The sequence below is a fragment of the Amblyomma maculatum genome, chromosome 10, assembly GCF_055883805.1.
Source record: "Amblyomma maculatum isolate TAMU_Amacu chromosome 10, ASM5588380v1, whole genome shotgun sequence".
Lineage (NCBI taxonomy): Eukaryota > Metazoa > Arthropoda > Arachnida > Ixodida > Ixodidae > Amblyomma > Amblyomma maculatum.
Window position 1 is genome coordinate 42,033,991 of NC_139353.1, and position 20,499 is coordinate 42,054,489.

Genomic DNA, 20,499 nt, shown 5'->3' on the forward strand with positions numbered 1-20,499 from the left:
AGCGACACGCGCGCCGCAAAGCATCGAAAATACAATTCAAAGCTCCCTCATGCTCTCCTTTGAGAAGCCAGCTTCACCGCTCCCTGCGCTGGCCCGACGGGACCCGATAATGACGTACGTATCGGGAACGACGTCCATTGGTCCGTCTAGCTGACTGACGGGAGAAGGATGGGTGTCTACCGTTCACAGCGCGCTTTTCCCTCGCCACGGCCAGACTGAATCCAGCGGCACGCGCTCCCTCGATCGTTTTTTTTTTTTCGCGCTCACGGAGAGCCACGCCCCACCTCCCGCCAAACGCGGAGGAGGAAGGGGAATTTGTATTGCGGAGGCTAGACGACCTCGGGCAGGAGAGTGAAAAACCTTTGCGAGGGAACGGAAGGAGAGGCAGGATAGAATCGGGTGATTGCGGTGGCTGTAACTGCGTTATTAGTTACTCTTTTCAAAAACATTTTGCGGCCTTGCGTTCCAGGGGCGAAGTCTCACAGTCACCGGGGAAGAAAATATTTTCGACCGGAGGGTGGACAGTGGGCCTTTAATAACTAATGACAGCAGCCCTGTTATTGAGGCGGAAGATAGTTGGTATCACAAAAGATTGTCTCTGGCTAAATACAGTGCAATGCACTTATACCGCTACCAGATATAAGGATATACCGGTCGTAACAATAAAATTCGTGAGACTGCCCATTGTCCCTATGTACAGCCACCCAAATCTAACTGGCGCACGTGACTGCCGCACTTTCTGTGCTCCTGCGCCTTTGGGAGGATAAAACTTGCCAGAAGGTCAAGATTAAGCAAGGGCTTGGTGAGTCTTTGCTTATACTTTCCTTTAGCGGGTAAACTCCTCTGCAGCGCTTAGAATCACAGAAAATGAGGCCGTCACGCAAGCCAGTTGAAGGTTTGGGTGGCTGTACAAATAAACCATACATATAACGATGCTTGGTGGCATATCGGATAAGACTGCTATCTGGCTGCCAGGAAGATGTTTATGATGAAAATTTGTCTGAATGTTTGAAAAAAATAAGATACTAAGAAGAGAATAGAACTGACCCGCGTAGAAAAATCCGCGATGGGGTATTGTGAGTGGCTAGGAAATAAGCGCTATCATTTTCGCAATTGCTGCTTCTCCCGTTCGTCGCCGCACAAATGGTGCAATCACATTGCCATCGCCTGAGTGTGCGTCCATGGCTGATGGCGCCAACCGCGACAAGTCCTAGCGTAACAAGACATCAGGTGTAAGCGAAAATCCGTGAACAACACCAACCTGGACTGCTTCTGTGTGAGACCACGTAATGAAGGGCGTTATTGCCAGTAACCGGGTGGGTGGCCTTTGGAGTGGCCTTATGTTTCAGCAGAAGCTGGATGAGCTCACCGGGGAGATTTTTCCTGTTGAAAGAAAAGCCCAATTTCACAAACACCTCAACACAGGCACACTTGTTATGCAAGCTGAACAAGTACCTGCCCAAAGCACTACCTTCACAACACACTGCACACCGTAGCAACCGTCTTAACATTCAAGAGGTCTCAAAATTAGTTAGGCATATATGGCACCTTTCTACTAGCCTCGTTTCACATCATAGCTACTGCTGTGAGAGGAAATGGCAGCAAAGATCTTAGCCGAACTGGTGACAACAGTCATCAAAGTCTCCAATCAGTCAATTTTAAGCAACAAACTCCGTGACAGACGGTTTTTGTGAACAAATTACGTGAACAGTTGATTTTAGAATTGATTTTATTGGACAAGGGCACCAAAAGTCACTTTGAGCGCATGCACCAACCATTAGCTAAATATGACTTAAAGAATGGGTGCCACTAGTGATGATGCAATGACAGACATCCAAAGTGGAGAGGCAACAGCCAGAGAGCAGCACTTACATTGCAGCATAGACCAGCACGTTCACAGGGTATGGTCCATCACGCAAGTCTACGTTAACACTGGCACCGGCAGCAACCTACAATGGGAATTGCATCCTTGAAGGCGACTTTCTCACAAGGCTAAAACCTTCAAGAAGAAAGTGAAATCTGTCGTTTTTGAATCAAAGTCAAATGCTAAACATCAAAACAGGTGCTTTTAATCCAACATAAATTTGCACCACGCAGAAAAATACACACTATTTCAGAACTGGTCTGATTTGCTTGCTTATCACCAATACGTTAATCCAATTATATGCTTGAGCTGCACAAAATGACCTGCGCTCCTCAGGCCCCTGATGGACCCTTAAATTGTACAAGCACCAAATCTCTAAGTGAAAAAGAGCACGTCGACTTATCTATGCTTAAACCACAGGTGCTGAATGCAAGCAATTGTACAGTACGGTCCACTGCTAAAGGGAATGTGCCATCGCGTAGCTTACACACTTCACAAAGCATTGCCACTGACAGCTGGCGAGAACAAACAGCACCACGTGCATGCTGGAGAAGAGCAGCCAGAGGTGGTTACTGTGCATGCACTTTGTGCCTTTATTTGTCACCGGCTTTCGCAGCAGAGATCTGCAAAGCGCTGCAGCCACACCGTCTTGTTTCCTTCAACATTGGACTGTACAGTATGTTTCTTACCAAGGCCAAGCAACAAATCTACTGCAGTTTTCTGATAGCATTGGTGGTTGAACAGATGCCTGCAATGTTCTGTCACAGGTCACATTATGTTCACCTGGCTCGAGGACTAATGGTGAAGATGGAGGCAGTTATTTGCAGACGGTTCGGTCAAACCCAGATATATAGGTCAGTAGCTGAGCATGTCAACCACCGAGTTATCGCGGTGGGCAACATGACATCTACCTGAATGCAACGGAAGGTTTAATCTCCGTAAGCCGTCCTTCACAATATAATTAATCTACGTTATTGAACCACTGCTACTTAGGTGGCCAGAAGAGGTTAAGAAGTTTTCAGGGGTCAAGTGAATGCAGCTAGCACAGGACTGGTTTAATTAGAGGAATATGGGAGAGGCCTTTCACCATGCAGTGGGTATAATAGTCCGACTGATGATGATGACCAAACCACTGAATAATTTTGCTTCATTCTACACTGACAAATGTAGCCCCTGCTATAACCCGTGGGTGTGGATTCAGGATAGAATGAAAGAAGGTGGCTACACAGTATGAAAGAGCACTGAACAAGGTTTGAAGGGGAAGCTGTTTGCAAGCTGAGCCAACATTCAAACTTGTCTTGGTTTGGGTGAACACAAGATGAAGACAAGTCCCCTTGTTGAAACATTGGCTCAGCTTGCACACTGAGGTTGCCCCTCCAAACTTTCAGTGCTCTTTCATACTCGTGGTTGCGTCACGTATGAGTAATTATGGCTAATTATATCTGTGTGCACGCAGAAAACTGGACGACCATGCTACAATATCAAGATAGAGCAAAACATGATGTCTCGACATGCAAGGCAATTCACATGGGCCCACCACCCACCAAGGAGTGAACAGCTGCGCTGTTGCCGCTGGCCAAGGCCCGAGCCAGAGGGGTCAGGCCATCCTGGTCTGGGGGCTCGAGCAGGGGCTTGTGTTGCAGCAGCAGGTCCACCGCCGCTGCACCGGGACACCGAGCAGCCAGATGCAGGGCTGAGGGCCCTCGGCCCCCACGCACTGCCGCGGCTGCGTCCGCACCCAGCTCCTCCAACAGGAAGCGCAGCAGCGCGTGCATCCGTGCACTTTGCTCCTCCGTGGGCGAGCGTAGTTCGCTAAGTGTTCGAAGGGTCACCAAGAGAGGAGTGAAACCCTCGTGGTCGTGTCCGTTGGCTGCCATGCGGAGGATGTCACGCACCGAGCGTGGCTCCTCCGATTTCCCACCCCCTTCAGGACAAGGAGGCGGAGGCTGCACATGGAAGAGGACGGGAGTCGGGGTTAAGATACTGGTTGCAAACCTGATAAAGCAGATTTCAGCTGTGTCAATAAAGGAGAACGTAAGCGACTAGGTAATGAAACAATCATCACCATTCAAATGTTCTGAAAGCGCGTGCAAAAATTCTCGGGACTTCTGTTGCATTATACAGTTACAGACAGGCAGAAAAACTTGATTTCCACGAAGGAATTCGGGGCACGCACTCCCCCAGGTCCTTGCATGACCACGCTGCACTTAAGAAATAATGTCACTATACAGTGAATGCTTTTGTATACAAACAGTAGAGCTACTGTGATTACTATTACATAATTATGTGACTTAATTCAAACCTTACTCACATGCCTCGAATAACTACTACCCTGTAGGTAAACTGCAATGTATGTCGCACACATCTACACAGCTCTGTCTCTCTCTCTCTTCTTGTTTGCAAGTGCTATATAACCACAGATGCCGACTGAATGTTTCTTGTCTATGATGCATAGCACTAGAAATATTAAACCCACCTTGAGAAGGGCATTGAGGAGGGGCAGCACATCTCTCTGCCTAGCCCACAGGGCAACCTGGCGGAGCAGGTCTGGACAGGCCTCCAGGACAGCCGGGTCGGGCTGGTTGCCAGCCTCCACCAGAAGCTGCACCAGATGGAGACTCCCCTGCACCAGTACAACAGTCGTCATGAGCACCACAAGACTGATCATGCCAAAGAGTGGCAACAGGCACCCTGAACAGCCTTGCAGACATGCCTTTCATGTAAGCTGTAAATGGGCTTCTATGGCCTAACCGCACCCACTTAAGTATGTTGGGGCGCAACTATGACACAAAAACGTAGCACTTATGCCAGCCCAATATGCTACCTAAAGTGCACAGTGTGCTTGAAATGCCACATGCGGTGTCAGAGACAGATCCCCCCCCCCCCCCCCTTTTAAGAGCCAACAACTCCAAACAGGGCATGTAACTAGGCTATAACTACCAGTGGCTTGTAATCGTACTTTGCGGATCTCAAAGAAGGTACCGCACCTTTTCTTTGTGAAGTGGTGCTAAAACAAGGCAAGCACACGCAGATGTTGGCACTCGCAAGTCATGGACATGTTTATTTACCAGTGGCCAGAAACTAACCTGTGGGTGTTTCACATTTCAAACAAACTAACTGGCTATCTTTACCCTTGCATAAGCTTGGGAAAAAAATGAAAAGATAAAGACAAGTAGCTCCTGAGAGGTTTCAAGGGAGCTAAATCGAACACATTTTCCACTTAGTACCTCAGGCAGAAAAAGGTGATCAGACCTTGTGGAGAGCAAGCGACAGTGGGCTCAGCTGTTCCTTGTTGAGAGCAGTAGGGCTGCAACCACTCGAGAGGAGAAGTGAAGTGGCCTGCTCCAGCCAGCGCTCATGCTCTTTGCGTTCCTGGGGAGGGGGGGAATAAATAAATAAAAAGCAATGTTATGAATTTCGCTACTCAGGTTGAAAAGAAAGGGCAATTTCTAACTGGTAACTTGCCTTAAGGAAATAATGAAGGGTTGAGTAATAAACACTGAGCACAACAAAAGGCAACTTGCTTTTATGTTAAGCAAAAAAAAAAAAAAAAGAGCTACATATGACCAGTGCAATTCATCACGGCAGTGAATGTGTTAGCAATGGAGTCTGCCTGTCATTTGAGGCTTTGAATTTCGCTTCCATCATGGGTTTGTGGTATCGGGAGGCGGGGTTGTTAAGTGGGTGATAAATGGACACTTGCAGGTGGGAAACGCACGTTCTGAGCTCGGGGGTTTCCCCGAAGGCGGAGGTTGATCATCTGCAGCTTTTTAATACGTGAAGTGTTAGGGAGCTTCTTACCATTGAGTAACATTAACAGTTGAGTAAGGCCACACCGACACCGGAGGAAAGGGCAAGCAAAGAAAAATTTATAGGCCACATAGGAAGGGCCCGGCCTGATCTGCGGTAGCACAAGGATCTTGCTGACAATTGTACAGCCAATCAATACGCATGACTGGCATCATGCCATCTCACGAGCACACGAGCTAATCAGTGCGAGGACTTTAAGAGCACGTCTTCATGATGCCGCTTCCAGTCTGTCAACTGAACAGCAAATGGGTGTGCAATTAATTGAATGGTGCACACAAAATTATTATCACAGTAGGACACGTCGACATCCAACCAGTGATCATAAAGGCTCACACAAACCAGAATTCAAATGAAGCCTAAACATAAATTTCACAAGAGCCATGAAATGGAGTCATGCTCCCACATTCCCCTTGGATTGAGCCACCGACCACACCTGAAATTTTCCTTTTTTTGACGTGGTATGACTGTGACATGGTGGCACAATTCAATTCTGTCAAAGCCCGTGCGGTATACACTGGTGCAGTGTACACTACTGACAGTACATCTGCATGCCTTAAGGGAAAGTCCATGCCCACCTTTTCTAGCCGAGCTTGCATAGCTTCTATGTGAGCAACATCCAGTGACGGTTGTTTCTGGAAGTTCAGAGCCAAAGTCACAAGGTTTCATTCCGAGCACTATAATGCCAGCACATTTTAGCTGAGCTGTCTGGCCCGGCACTCACCAACTCTCGTTCCTCCAAGCTTTGTCGTTGTCGGAACTCACTGTCAGCCAGGGCAAGATGGTGCAACTGCAAAGACACAATGATGACCACTGTGAGCAAGATGGCCAATGCAAGCGAGATTGCTATATGACACAGGAAGGAGCCGAAAAGCAAATTTCTGTAATGACAATGCGGACAAAAACACTGAACTTCAAAACGCTCAGTGCAATGGTGAAAGAAAATTGCCACAAGACCTCATTATGAAATCTGTAAAAGTGAAAATTTTCAAGTCCCCTAAGGTACTACTCTAATAGGTATCATGTGTTCACCACTGGTTAGGGACACTGATGATGACTGCATTCAATTTCAACTTTTCACAGGATGTAGCACTTTCTAGAAGAATGGCAAAAATTGATATGCTACTGGTTGAAAACAAAATCTGAAGTATTTTTTCACTTATAGAAGCTTTTCTTTCGGCGACAGTGGTCTTTTTGTGACTAGGACACAATACGCTACTCACGCAGACCCACGTCGTCAATGCATCCTGAAAAGTTCCTATTGATGCGAGAGTGCGGCACGAGCGTGCTTCATACGTACTATAATTCAAATTTCACCAAGTCACCACCAAACCTGGCAGCTATGCAGCCCTCCTCCTTTCCAGAGACAGAATACAGATTGAGACTACAGCAGTCGACCAATTTTGCAGACTCCAACAATTTGGATGCGCAATATATCAGACTTCATTCTGGGAGCGTCCCGCTCCCCTTAGGAACGTCTATATTTTCACAACCGATATTTCACTCAGTAGAATCCAAAAGTTTGCGGACTAAAATAGCAACCAACAATACTGTAAAAAAAGTGGCCGGAGACTGTAGCTGTAGATGTACTATGGGTAACCAGCCAGAAAGCAAGACTCACAGCATTGTTGCCCTCCTGGTCGACTCGGCTGACATCAGAGTTCTGCCGTTCGAGCAAGAACTGCAGCCGGGAGTAGATGGAGCTACTCAGCTGCGAGCGCAGCGCCCGCATAGCCAGGGTCCGTCCCGTACTGCCGGCATCTGGAGGGCTGTCGGCGCCCAGCTCTATGCCCGGCTGGTCGAGCAGGTAGTCCACTATGCCCATGTGGCCTTTGAGGAAGGCCACCAGCACAGGCGTGGCCTACACAGGACCAAACAGCATGAGACGCCAGTTGTTGGCAGGCTTGAGTGAGGACAGAAAGCTCATGCTGGCTAGCACTGTAGGGCTCTACAACTGTCCTCGTAGGTATTTTGCCAGTGTACACCACCAGTCCAGAGTGGAAGTCCAGAACAAGTAGGCACGCTAATTGACCTCTTGAGTGTCGTAACTGCAATTTAAAACTGAGTCATGCAGTGCTATGCAATAAAAGTTGAATATTAAGGTCACAGCCACATGACGCCAACTACATAAACACCAGCCACTAAGTACAGTCATCTCCCCTGCACGTCTGGTTACCTTGGAGCTGTTTGGCTTGTTAGTAGCTGCCCCAGCTCTACGAGCAGGCGAAGGCAATTCAGCCATCCGTATGCAGCTGCGTAATGCACCAACGTGTTGCCTCCCACATCAGCTCGGTTGGGGTTCGAGCCAAGTCGCAGCAACTTGGCACACACCGCTGTGTGGCCATTCAGCACGGCATGGCTCAGCGCTGTGCGACCCGCATTCATCTGTAAGACAAGGTGTCGACATCAGTCAATAGGGAATAAATCGTATTTGCTATCGGCAAGTCATTCGACGACCTGTACTGAGAATTTACAACAGCTCTTTCAAACTAGCATGCACACCAAGACCAATATTCTTTGTAGCCTTCTCATTCTCTCAAACTGCACTTGGCCTCTATGAAGCTCTATGAAACCATCAAAAGTATGGTCCATGCTATTCCAGGCATCATGCTAGGATCCGACAACTACCTCAACACTTAGACTTCTTAAGTCTATGAATAATAATAATAATGACAAGGTGGAAGAGCAAGTCCAGTGAAAGCACGACAAGACAAGTACCTAAGAGCTCCACGGATGCCCCAGCGCTGACCAGCACATGGACCATATCGCAGTTGCCCCTGCTGAGCTGTGCACATCAGGGGGCTGATCTGGCTGAAGGGAGCACCGGGTGTGCGGTTCACATCTGCCTTGTGGCGAATCAGCACCTGGGCAGCTTCCTACAAGAACAAAGAACAACAGGTAAGCTTCAGTGAAACGGGCTGAGCAAGTATAAACTACCGTTATTGACTCAGCCCGCACGCAGGAGGCAGAATTATGGGTCAATGGCTGAAAATACGAGGCAGCAATCACTAGAAGTTTGGTTCTCCAAGCAGAATGACCAGGCTTCCCTTTTTTCCCTTTGGAAACATTTACCATTTGCACTGCAAAAGGTCACGCAGACAAAGAAACCAAGAATTTTGCTATGCGAATGAGGACTTAATACCCAAACGTCCCATTTCTTTGCACAAAAGCTACTTTCAGATTTCTCCTTGGCAATGATGACCTAATACCCAAACGTCCCATTTATTTGCACAAAAGCTACTTTAAGATTTCTCCTTGGCAATAACAGCACATTTGATAAGCATACATCGACATGCATTCCTTGAATGGCAGACAAATTCCATGGCTGTGCAAATTGCGCACAGTCCAAACTCGCTATAATGAAGTTGTATTGGGCATGAAAATTTTCGTCATCTGTTATCAGTCTTAAAATGCGCTCAATTTCCCGCAAACAAGTTCAAAACCTTTGAGAGTACTGGAGAAATACAGAAGTCTGAGTGTTGCGACACTAGACGCATCGTCACCATTTCTCATTTTCATATTTTTCTATTTTTTGCCATGGCCCTATGTCATGTGAATTTATGACGTCATCAGCCGCTAGTTATGACCTCATTAACGACACGCTTATCCACAATCATCCCCCCCCCCCCCCCCCCCCCTCGTTTCCTCACATGACTGGCACCACTATTCGTGGACACATTTCGCGGACAACTACCGGCTTCAGATTTCCTGTCTCGTGAGCCATGTAAGGCTTTCGTTTTAACAAACACAAGCAAAAGGCGCCGTAATGTGGACTGTGCAAATGTGCCAAGATGCACCATTTTTGAAATAAAACCTTGGTACAAACATGAGCCCTGCCTTTAGTTTCGTGTTGAGAGCAAAAATGAACACAGATGAAGCGATGTTGGCCCTGCATACAGACTTATTTAAAAAACAGCGTAGTCTTGGCCATGTCGGCAATCTCTGCGCCGTTTAGAGCCTCGCTCTTCCCTTTCCTGTTTGGTATCATGATCACTACTTGCATAATCTACATTTACCAGCTGATCAACAATTTCTTGGTCTGCCAGTTCAGGCACCACGGCACTGCAACCAAGTCGACTTCAGAAGTGATGTCCCCAAACCTAACATTCGGAAGCGCCACTTGACGCAGTGGCAAGGCTAACTTGCTTCCGATCATTCTTCACGCTGCAATTTGAGTGCATTGTCTTCAATTATCTGCCTCGCATTAAAGTTCATCGACACAGGGCTAGGGTTCTAGCTGCGACACTCATGTCTGCAGCAACATCGTTTTCTGCGTCCATCTTGAGCGTCCTAAAAGCCTCGATTTTCATCTCAAGTGACACTGCTTTGTGCTTCTGCATTGCCATTTTGCATGACGGAGTCAATGGATTCATGTTGTGTAGTGCACAATCACGGGCTGGGGTAAAGTGTTGGTTGGGGTGTGCAGCATGACAAGACACTGGTTCTCTTATGTGCCAGTCACATTATGCCCGTCAGGTGTTGATGCCAGCTTTTATTGCTGCCCCTAGGTGGCATGGTATGCGAATGACCCAGAAACACTTCTGCAGTTGGGGGCTCAAACGATCGAAATAGTGCTTTTCTTGAAGCTTTCTTCGGCTTTATTACACATTTTTAAGAGACGTGAATGCAAAGAACTTTGTGAAAATCGTCCAAGTCGCAAATTTAAAATTTTTAGGCTTGATTTTTAGACTTAGACAGAACTCCCGTCGAAATAAAGCACGAACCAACAAAAACTGCTTTACTTTGTTTTATCTGATAATTCGCTATATCAGTGTTTGTTATAACGAGGTTCAACTGAACTATATTATCAGAGCTGCTTTTCCAGATAAGTGGGGCATGCTTCCGATGGGTCAAGTTTGTTCTAAACACACTAACAGGAAGCCAACAGTGGAGCTATATTGTCAGATTCGCCACCCACAATAATCACCATGTTAAGGGGGGACATGGGTCTTGAGCAAAATTTTCTTAATATTTGTCCTGTCAGTATGAAATTTGCAGGGTTTATGTAAATTCTTGTGCTGGTTTCAAATATGTTGTTAGTTTTCTTCTACATAAATTTGCTGAGTAGCTACAGCAACTTTGCTGTTCCAGACTTGCGGGAAGCTTGTAAAAATATCTACTGAAGGGAAATTGCTAAAATGCACATGGATCTGTTCCTTAATGTCTAAGGAACACAATAAAACAAGTTTTGTGCTCCTGCCTTACTACAAGCCAAAGTTATGGAAGTTTTAAGTTTCAGCTTCACAAGTGCAACCACCCCCTTTCTACATCTTCTTATGTTTAAAAATTTTTCATGCAGTTGAGACCTTGTATAATAGCTTTATTGTGTTCCTTTAACACTCACGAGCCAGTAAAAAAAAAAAAAATCATTACAATCTAACGAGTAGGAGAGCCACAATGCCACTCGCAAAATAGAAGGGTAAGCAAAATTTTCATTTTGAGAAAAATGGAAAAAACGAATTGCAATGTCAAACACTAATTTAATCAAACAAAAACTGTAGAAATGCAGGCCACTGTGGCCTAGAAGGCTCCTGGACAGTAATCTGAATTGGGTTTGCCCTTCTGCTTTCGTTTTGGTGCAGTCTGAAAAGCTGCAGAGGAAGCACGCTTCCTCTCTGCTCTCAGACATTCACTGGTGCAATGCACACTTTTACAATTTAAAATGGAATGTAGTCTCTTTGCTTTCCAACGTCCAAGTGTCGCCTCTTTCATTTTGATTTGCAGTTGCAGCACATTCAGTTGTCACTTTTTCGTGTTTTTTTTTTTTTTTTTTTTACGTACGTCGTTTTGCTACGTCCTCGCATCCAGACCGCGGTGAGGAATGTTTATTGCGTAAAAGAAATGTAATTTGGAGCTGTTTGCTGCTTCCCAGTGCTCTGCATTGCACTGGAAGCAAGTGAATTCCCTAAGGACTATGAACGAGGTCCGATCGGCGCAAACGCGCGGCGAGCTCTACGAAGACGACGTGTCCTGCAGTTTACGCATTGGAGAATAAGTTTGACGGCGGTTCCTTATCCCTGTTCACTTTTTTAAATGCCAATATCGCCGCCGTATGTTTTACGCTTCGCCAATCTCGGCAAACTGTTTAGATCTGACGATCGTGAACTCCGCATCGCCAAGCGGACTGTCCGCCGCGCTGCCGTCATCGTTACGAACACAATCCGTTTACCGCTTCGTTGCTGGAGTTGGCGCGAGTTCAAGCTTTTCCTGTTTTGAGCTTATCTTTCTGCTCATCTGCGGCCTGCGTTATCACTGTCGCGGCGGGTGCGGCCGCTGGCAGTAGCAGTCCCCCGCGCTGGGGAACACGCTAGGCCTACTTCAGGCTCGTACACACGATAGTTCGGCGCACGATTTTCGTCGGCCTGAGCGCGTACAGCCGGGGCAGGGCATCACCTGAGACGATTATTCAACTATTTTTTTCACTTTTTTCACAAATTCTTGCCATGAATGCACCTCGCGGTTCGGAAGCAAGGGCGGCCGGCGTCACGTCTCCGCCGTCTCCCCGCGGCTCGGGCGCGCCGAGCAGACGCCGTCAGCCAGCTCCACCAATGCGGGGACGCCTTATCGTCACGTGCACCCCGAAAGCCAATGGGATTGCAAATGCCACGTTTTCTTTTTTGCTATTTTTTATGCGACCAATGGGCGAATGTAAACAGCAGAGGCGACAATTTGAAGACGAAAGGCGGCTCTTTCGAATGAGACCAAGATGGCTACGGTGCCGCGCACAAAATGGGACCTACGCCTCGCGGAAAATGGTTGTTTCGGGAGTCGTTTTCGGCCCAAATTTGGGCGACATCGATTATATAAATTGGCATTGTGACTAAAATACCGACCCTAGAGATGAAAAACTTAGCAGATAGGTAGATAAAGAGCTACTGATTTCGCAAATCACATTTTCTAAAAAGTGATTTTTTCGCGATTTTTTGGTCCGAAAGACCCGTGTCCCCCCTTTCTTCATTCTAGCTTGACAGTAGCACGTGCTAAGTACTACTCACCAAGTGGCCATTCTTGGCAGCCAGATGTAAAGGTGTCCAGCCTTCCTTGTTGGGTCTGTCCACACCACGAAACAGACCCCCTTTCTCAGCAGCTGCAACAATCATGGCAACAAAACACAGTTTATTCCCACATCCAAAGCAGATGACTCAAGGTTAGCATCTCGTGGCTCGTTCATCTTCCCAACACCGCAATGTGAAGCCAGCGTGCCTACCGCAAAGGGAGAGGAAGGGACAGCCTGCTCGTGCATGACCAAATTATAGCTCGCAATTTGGAGACAGCAGTGGCTCTGACAGTGCATTCCCCAAAACAAACACATAGTGGCTGCTGTCACCTGGAACAAGATGCAGCAGAGAACTCAAAAATGGCACCTGAGGCAAAACGGAGCAGCACTTCCAGGTTGCTCGAGCGGCCTGCACAAGCTGCCTTGTGCAGTGGAGTGTCACCATTTTGATCCACAGCATACACCGAAGACCCTCTGAGAATCAAGGGAGGCAGGGAAGGGTAGAGAAGAAAAGAAAGCAGTGCATGTCTTGACCACTCCAGAGGCAGCAAATGGCCCCTCTCACATACACAACTTTTTTTTTTTTTTTTTTTTTTCAAATTGAAAACACTTGTTTAACAAAATAACTCAATATATCTGGGTTTGATATTTCTGGGGTTCATTCCACAGACGAACCCAGAAACAGTAGCCGACCGATTTTTCAGACCCCAATAATTAGGGCTTGAGCGACATTTTCGACTTTATTCAGACACCGCTACGCAGCCCACAGGAGCGTGCACATTTTCACGACCTATATTTAGGACCCTATGGTGTCCGAAAGATCAATTTCTCAGACCAATTTTGACACGAGCAATACTGTGGAGATCGTTTTTTGACCGAAGGCTCGTTTTTTTCGGCATCAACGACGCGAGCGGGCGTCGTTTTCTCAAACAACTGGCATTGCGCGGCCGTAAAAACTAGGCGAAGCAGTCATTCAGACGGACTATATTGGCTTATAATCATTCCTGTGTTGTTTGAGTTCATTACGACACTGAAGCAAGTCCGACTCAAAAGCAGGAATTAAAACAAGTGAGGAGTCCGTTGCTCTTTTTTCATGCCGCACTTGACCTAGACTTGGTTGTGACATCACAGCCATCTCTCGACTGCTGAAACCGAAACTGGCAAGAAAAGAAAATTTAAACAAATATTATTTGGCGGTTGTAGGTGAAAGTCGCGCGATGATCTATACAGAGGAATGTTGCATGCATCATGAAGAAAAAAAATGCCACCGATATTTGTTGTCTATACTCCTTTAAAATTCTTACGAGCCTTTGCGAGGCTCTGAAAGACTGAACAGACCCAAACTGCTCAGAGTACAAATCTCGTCAGCTGGACTGCTTGCCAAGAAATGCAATAAGCAACGTGCCAGGCGACAATGTAAAAAAAACCAGGTGCAAGTGCAGACATCCCACAAGGAAACGAGTAGCCACGAAACAGCTACATATATATGGCAGGACTGTACCGTGCGCACCGGGCGCGTAGTGCAACCTCCCCCAACACACATACCTTCCCCGTGGTATTACGTGAAATTATTTCCCAGGCGAGCCCCGGCAGGCAAATAATTAGACCACCACAACCTAATGATTACACTGAAACTATTATGTTGTTTTCTTTTTCTATGTATCCCTGACACTGTCCAACATAAAAAAAAAAAAAAAAGTTAATGGACAGGTTCTGAATGCCCCTGTCTTGACAACTGCTTGTTTTCCCTGGGAACAACTTGGCAACCAGAAAAAAGAGTCTTTGCGTTCCCCAACCTGGCGAGAAGTAGTTCCAGGGGTGCTGTGCAGGTTGCCACGGCAGCGTAGTGCAGCGGCTGCCACCCGTGGCCGTCCTGGGCCTCCAGCTGGGGCACGCTGCTCAGCAAGTGAGCCAGGTAGCTGTGCTCAGGGTTCACCGCAGCACAGTGGAGGGCAGTAACCTGCAGCCAACGTTGGGCGCCATCACGGCACAAATGACGACAGCAAAACCCATGCTCTCAGCTGGAACAGCACGCCAGCATCCCAAGCGAGCAGCACTGCACCAAATTCAAGTAGCCAGCCGGCAACGACCCACCAAACAGAAGGGAAGGGCTGCCCTGCTCACTGCTCATACATTTGAAACAGGATTAAATTCCAGCTAATTGTCATCCCTGGTTAGGTCAGGGCCACTGCTGGACAAGACTTCCTTCCCCTCCAACAGGCCAAACCTAGCACCATCTACAGTCAACACAAATGCCTCTCGACCACAGCAAGGCACAACGCCGAGCATGCAACAAATCGGCAACTATCATTCACATTTATCCGCAAGTGGCGTAGCAACTATTTCTTCTTTTAGCCCGAGATCAGCTTCTTCTCAATGCCCCTGTGCAACACATTGAATTAACCATGCCCGTCAACACCAATTCCGCACAGCACCATTACATGCCACGTATCCCCCGAAAAGTAGAGATTTCAGCACTTCATGCACATTTATGCGTAGGCAGCCACATTCAAATTTTTGATACATATTACTGCTGTTGCCAACGACAACAGGAATGAAAGAATGACGGTAATGTGATTAATTTATTCATGTGAGCTTGCACTCTCGTTGGGATAAGCAACCTAGTGCACCAAGTGTGGTGGCTCTGGAGAGAATGCCAGCGTCACGACACTCCTGTTTTTCTGAATGAATATTGACCACCTACCAGACTTAAATGTGGACCAAAATGGTCCTTTCAGTGCCCGTATCACCGTTTGCCAACTGGACAGGAATTTGCGTTGGGAAGTAAGGACAACTGGACAGTGGGAAGTAAGGACAACAGCAATGATAATAATATAAATGAGGTTCTGAGCAAAGGAGCTCCCTGAATCTTTATAACATACATCTGCATTAAACAGAGGTATTGCACGCTGTTTTCAATGCTAGTGCACCACACACACGTTAGGCCGACCAAAAAAAAGTAACAGAGCGAAAGTGAATGGAGAGCTTCACTTATAAATAGCAGTGACTAAAAAAAACTTACGCAGGAAAATTTCCTAACGCTGTAAATAAACAAGTCCACTCATAATTTTTCTCAGCAAAGCCTGTGCGGTAACAAAGTTAAAATTTACTGGCAGGCATATGCGAAATGACATGACCAATAAGGAAAAAATTTTAAACAATCCTCCATCAAGTGAATGCAACTATGCTGGATGAAACTTCAGAATGAATGAATTTAAATCAAGTGTTTGTGCAGCTGCGCGTATGCTTCATTGATAAGATTCTTTCTTCTAGGCCACAATCCTAATGCTAGTTGCCTGAAGAAATGAAAACACAACAAAAGATTCTTCTCCTAGCATTTTCTGCATGCACAGGCTGAATAAAGTACCAACCTTACCTCATATGAGCCCATAGTCTTTTGAAGTACTGCAGATGGCTGGAATTCCAAAAGTGGTTGTTGACGGTTTAACAACACCTGAAAGAATGGGGGGGAAAAAATGTCAGCAGAGACGAGTTACCCAGCAACAAGCTAGAACTCATAAGATTTGCAAAAATGACTCTTGGGAACAGCCTGAACTGAAGAGTTTCGACGAGAATAGATAGCTAGAGAAAAGAACAAACGCCAAAAAGAAAGAGACAGACCAGACAAGACAATACCAGCCAAGCATTTTCTTGAAGCTCTGCAGAAATTCCTTTGACCGATTTACTGGCTGCACAAGGGCATCACATTTTGCAAGTGACCTTTGCACACGATTTTCCAAGCAAGCTAGCACCAGTAACAGCAACAAAGCCCAGATAAAAAAAAAAAGGTGATAACATTAACTGCCTGCACATAGCTTACGTTTGCCTCATTTACTGTTTCCGCTTCTTGAAAATTATAACAGAAGTATGTGCGGCTGGATAGAACATACCTGGCGGAAGGGTGGAGGCACCGGTGCTAAGCCGTGCTTCTCGGCATGAAGCACCAGCGACCCTGCCAACTGTATTTCACCGTGACGCAAGGCTTCCACGACATGGCTCCACAATTCCTCCGACGACTCCTGCAAGCAAGATTAACACCACAAACTAAGCTCGTGTTCACTTTTCCAAAATTTCCAAACAAGCCGATGGCTCAAAAAAACCTATGCTAGCTTTGACCAAAACTTTGAATGAGCAAACGATTCAAGCAGGCTGCTGATCCAGAGTGCAGGGACGACAACTCGTATCTGCATTTAGGGAAGAAACAAATATAGTAAAAATGAAGGAGCTTAAACAAAGCTTACGCTTCAACTAATTATCATTGGCTAATTAACAAATTATATACTAATTACCCATCTGACTAAGTAACTAATAAGACTTCACTAATTACAAATTACAATTGATTAATTAATGAATTACAATTATATATGTTGTCAATTATCATTTACTGACTAACCATCATTAACTAATGTTCATACACACCTACTATGACATCATTGATTAACTATCAGCACTGAAACCATCTTAATCCTTCTGAAAAAGACTGGCAGAGCTGCTGCGAACGCACGCACGGACATGCTGGCGAGTCATGAGGCATAAAAGGCTTTCGCCCTAAAATGCAAGCACCTACCTGCCCAGTGAGCAGCTGTTTCACCGTTTCAAATGATACACCATGCTTGATGCCAAGCTGCACAGCACGCCTCCGGTCTATCCCGTACTTCTGAATATACTGGTCGCTGTCCTGAAAGCCCGCAAGAAAATGCTCCAAGTTTAGAGGCAGCGACTTTTTCACTTAACAGGAGACAAGTAATTGCCAATTCTGGAGCAAACAAATAACAAAGGATCACAGCCAATTTTCAGCGCAGAAGCACAAAAGAATGAACAAGCCTTCTGTAAAGCCTTTGAAAACTGCCAATATCTCATGCATGGTTACGATGCTAGACACTATTGATAGCCAGCACATTATGTGCTTAAAAACCACTTTCGTGCGATATCTTGCAGCAAATTGTAAGTTCACTCAAGCCCAAGTGAGATGGAAGACCTGTTTTAGGTAAAAAAAAAAATAGAACTGGCAACCCAGGGTTATCTACTTACGACAAGCAGGGCACAGTTTCCGCTCTTGGCCACCTCCGTCCTCACCAGCGGTGGCTGCCATGGGGTGCTATCAGCAGCCAGCCATCTGCACCAGTGGAATTTTCATACTTTAACAAAGAAGCTCTCTAGCCAAAGCAAACGCATACACACACACACAAAAAAGAAAATGCTTTCTCAAAATGATGCAGGTGAACACTGTATTAAGAGCTTTGCCGAGTTGCCTCAAATAGAAGAGTGCTTGGTTAAATTACTTCAACCACATTTAGCTACAAGCCTCAACCACCTACACAAAGGTGACAACCATAATTTATGCCATTCAACATTTTATCCCATGTGCCAAATGGATGCCATAGGCTGCTAAGAAAATACAGAGCAAGATGAGTAGAGTGCAAGCTAGTAGAGCACAAGCCATACAGAGCAAGTCCCTCAGTATACAGTAGTCAACTACTGATTTTTGAGTCTGCTCAAAATGCCCTAAGATGCACATTCATGACCATACATTTTAAATACATAGCCTAGCCTGGTTATAACGAAGTCGGAAAAATCGATTTGTCATATCGGTTACTTTGTTACTATATGGACTAAAAAAAAACATAAATATTGCCAAATTGATTTACTGCTGCTCCAGCAGTAGTCTCTGTACAGAACACTGAGCTCAATTATTTAAGAAGATTTCCAGGAGTTCGAGGAAACACGAATGGGCAACCATCACGGGGGGAAATACTTTTTTTTTTAAGAGGGGGGAGGGGGGTCATACAGATCGGAAGTCTTTTGAACATTGCTTAGCTCTCATTTCTCTCTCCAGGGTCACCACCTCTGCTTCTTTTTCTCTGGCCTTTTGGTGAAAACTGCTAGCCTTGACAAAGAGAGTGAAGTTATTATTAACAGCAGCATTCTCGAAGAAACTAGCAGCAGACTTCAAAAAGAAAAATTGAGCGTGGGCAGGAACGAAACCTCGACAGCATGCACGGACATGACGAGCGCTGAAGTTGTTAACATTACACTTTGCGCTTCCTTCGAACCGTTTCTTTGTCGAAAACAGCGAGCTAGTTGCCAAAAATGTCATGCTTTCTTGTTGTCTGCATACGTCAATGGCACAGACTGTGCTGCTATTTTTAGCGAGCAGGCGTCTGACCGGAAAGTCAATTACGTGTGCTAGAAATATGCCAACGCTAATTGTCAGCTCGGTGAGTCACGGCGCTCTTCTGGTGCGGTCCTTTAGACACTGGCTGAACAATCGACAAGCAATATCACGCAAGAGACTGGAGCTGCAGGCAGCGCAGGGCACAGAGAGCATCTTGGCAAAGCAGCACAGCTGCTTGGCTTTGCTAATGACCAAGTCTTTCTAGTCAAAATCGTCCCATGTTAACACAGATTAGAACGATGATCCAGTTTTTGCTGACTTTTCCTCAGAAGCGTCTGTCTTCGATGGCAGCAAGCAGAAGAACGTACCACTTCATTTCCATTGCAGATGTTCTTGTCAAAATATGGAAGAATCAGGTCGAGGTGTTTGCCCATCCTCAGCTAGAGCAATGTGTCGTTAACAGGTGCAATCTCTCTTACAATGTATTTAAACGTGACACTGTGCCTATCTGTCTTTTTAGCAGCTGGAGCCACTCTTTTTTGGCAAGCAGTTTTCATGACCAAAAGCAAAGCCTAAGTGCTTGGCTTTTGCCAGTAAGAGAGTCCATTGAGCAGTATGTCCTATAATCGTGCACCTGGGAAGCACTTGTCAACTGCAGCTTCTGCGTTGCACTATGTTGTGAATCATCTCCCCTTTCGGCCCCAGCCCGCTCCCAACACTGTGGTTGAGAACAGTGTTGACCTTGCTGTGGTTATTTGCCTAAGAATGGCCCGCTTCTCCGCTGAAAGGTCGAGGATCAAGAGAGGGCAGTTAGAGCCTGTCCCGACAAAGGAGTACCGTAAAAACCCGCGTATAATACGAACCCGAATATAATACGAGGTGAAATTCTGGAGACGCGAAATGGAAAAAAAAGTTTTTACCGCATATAATACGAGAGAAAAAACAAGACATTTATTGAAATCGGACCTCACACTTCAATCACTTTCATCTTCAGCAGCGCTTTCCTCGGAAATTTCTTTGTCGGACAAATCATCCCACAGGTACTCATCTTCTGTGCCATCGAGGGCGTTTGAGATGCCGCACTTCTTAAACGAACGGCGCACAAGCTCCTCTGGGATGCTTGCCCACGCGTCCACAATCCATTTGCACAGCGTGGCTGGCGATGCTCGCTTCAGCCGCCCGGCCGGCGTCACTGCAGGCTCACCTGACCGCATCCATTCCGCGTAGCATCGCTTGACTGCGTCCTTGAAGGGTTTGTTGACACAAACGTCGAGAGGCTGAAGTTGTGAGGTCATCCCACCCGGAATCACAACAAGTTCTGTGCGGCAGTCGCTTAGCAGCCTCTTCACCGAGTCGGCCAAATGGCAACGAAACGCGTCCAGCACGAGGATGGATGGAAAGGACAACAGTGCACCGGGCCGTTCGCACCACACTGACTTCACCCAGTCGAGGACAAAATCCTCGTTCATCCAACCTTTTTCATGGCATCTCACGATGACATTCTTCGGCAGCTCCTCACCTTTCGGCATTGTCTTGCGCTTGAAGATGACATAGGGCGGGAGCTTGCGGCCGTCTGCCGTGCACGATAGCATGACTGTAACCCGCGTCTTCTCGTTTCCAGTAGACCGGATACAAACTTGTTTAGAGCCCTTCTCATGGACGGTGAGGGGCGATGGCATGTCCAGGTAAACCGGCGTCTGGTCAGCATTGCCTATT

At 46.5% G+C, this 20,499-nt stretch overlaps 1 protein-coding gene across 1 annotated transcript in view; it reads right to left on the reverse strand.

The window, feature by feature from the left end:
- Positions 1-20,499, reverse strand: part of LOC146176270 (poly [ADP-ribose] polymerase tankyrase-like) — a 76,617-nt gene that overhangs the window by 26,639 nt on the left and 29,479 nt on the right. Inside the window, 19 exon segments of the mRNA XM_084582588.1 lie at positions 1,262-1,383; positions 1,873-1,949; positions 3,409-3,810; positions 4,341-4,487; positions 5,117-5,236; positions 6,250-6,306; positions 6,396-6,461; positions 7,293-7,532; positions 7,848-7,882; positions 7,885-8,056; positions 8,379-8,447; positions 8,449-8,547; positions 12,667-12,758; positions 13,036-13,142; positions 14,465-14,628; positions 16,045-16,122; positions 16,559-16,687; positions 17,236-17,346; positions 17,700-17,784. Coding sequence (XP_084438714.1) covers positions 1,262-1,383; positions 1,873-1,949; positions 3,409-3,810; positions 4,341-4,487; positions 5,117-5,236; positions 6,250-6,306; positions 6,396-6,461; positions 7,293-7,532; positions 7,848-7,882; positions 7,885-8,056; positions 8,379-8,447; positions 8,449-8,547; positions 12,667-12,758; positions 13,036-13,142; positions 14,465-14,628; positions 16,045-16,122; positions 16,559-16,687; positions 17,236-17,346; positions 17,700-17,784 — 2,372 coding nt within the window.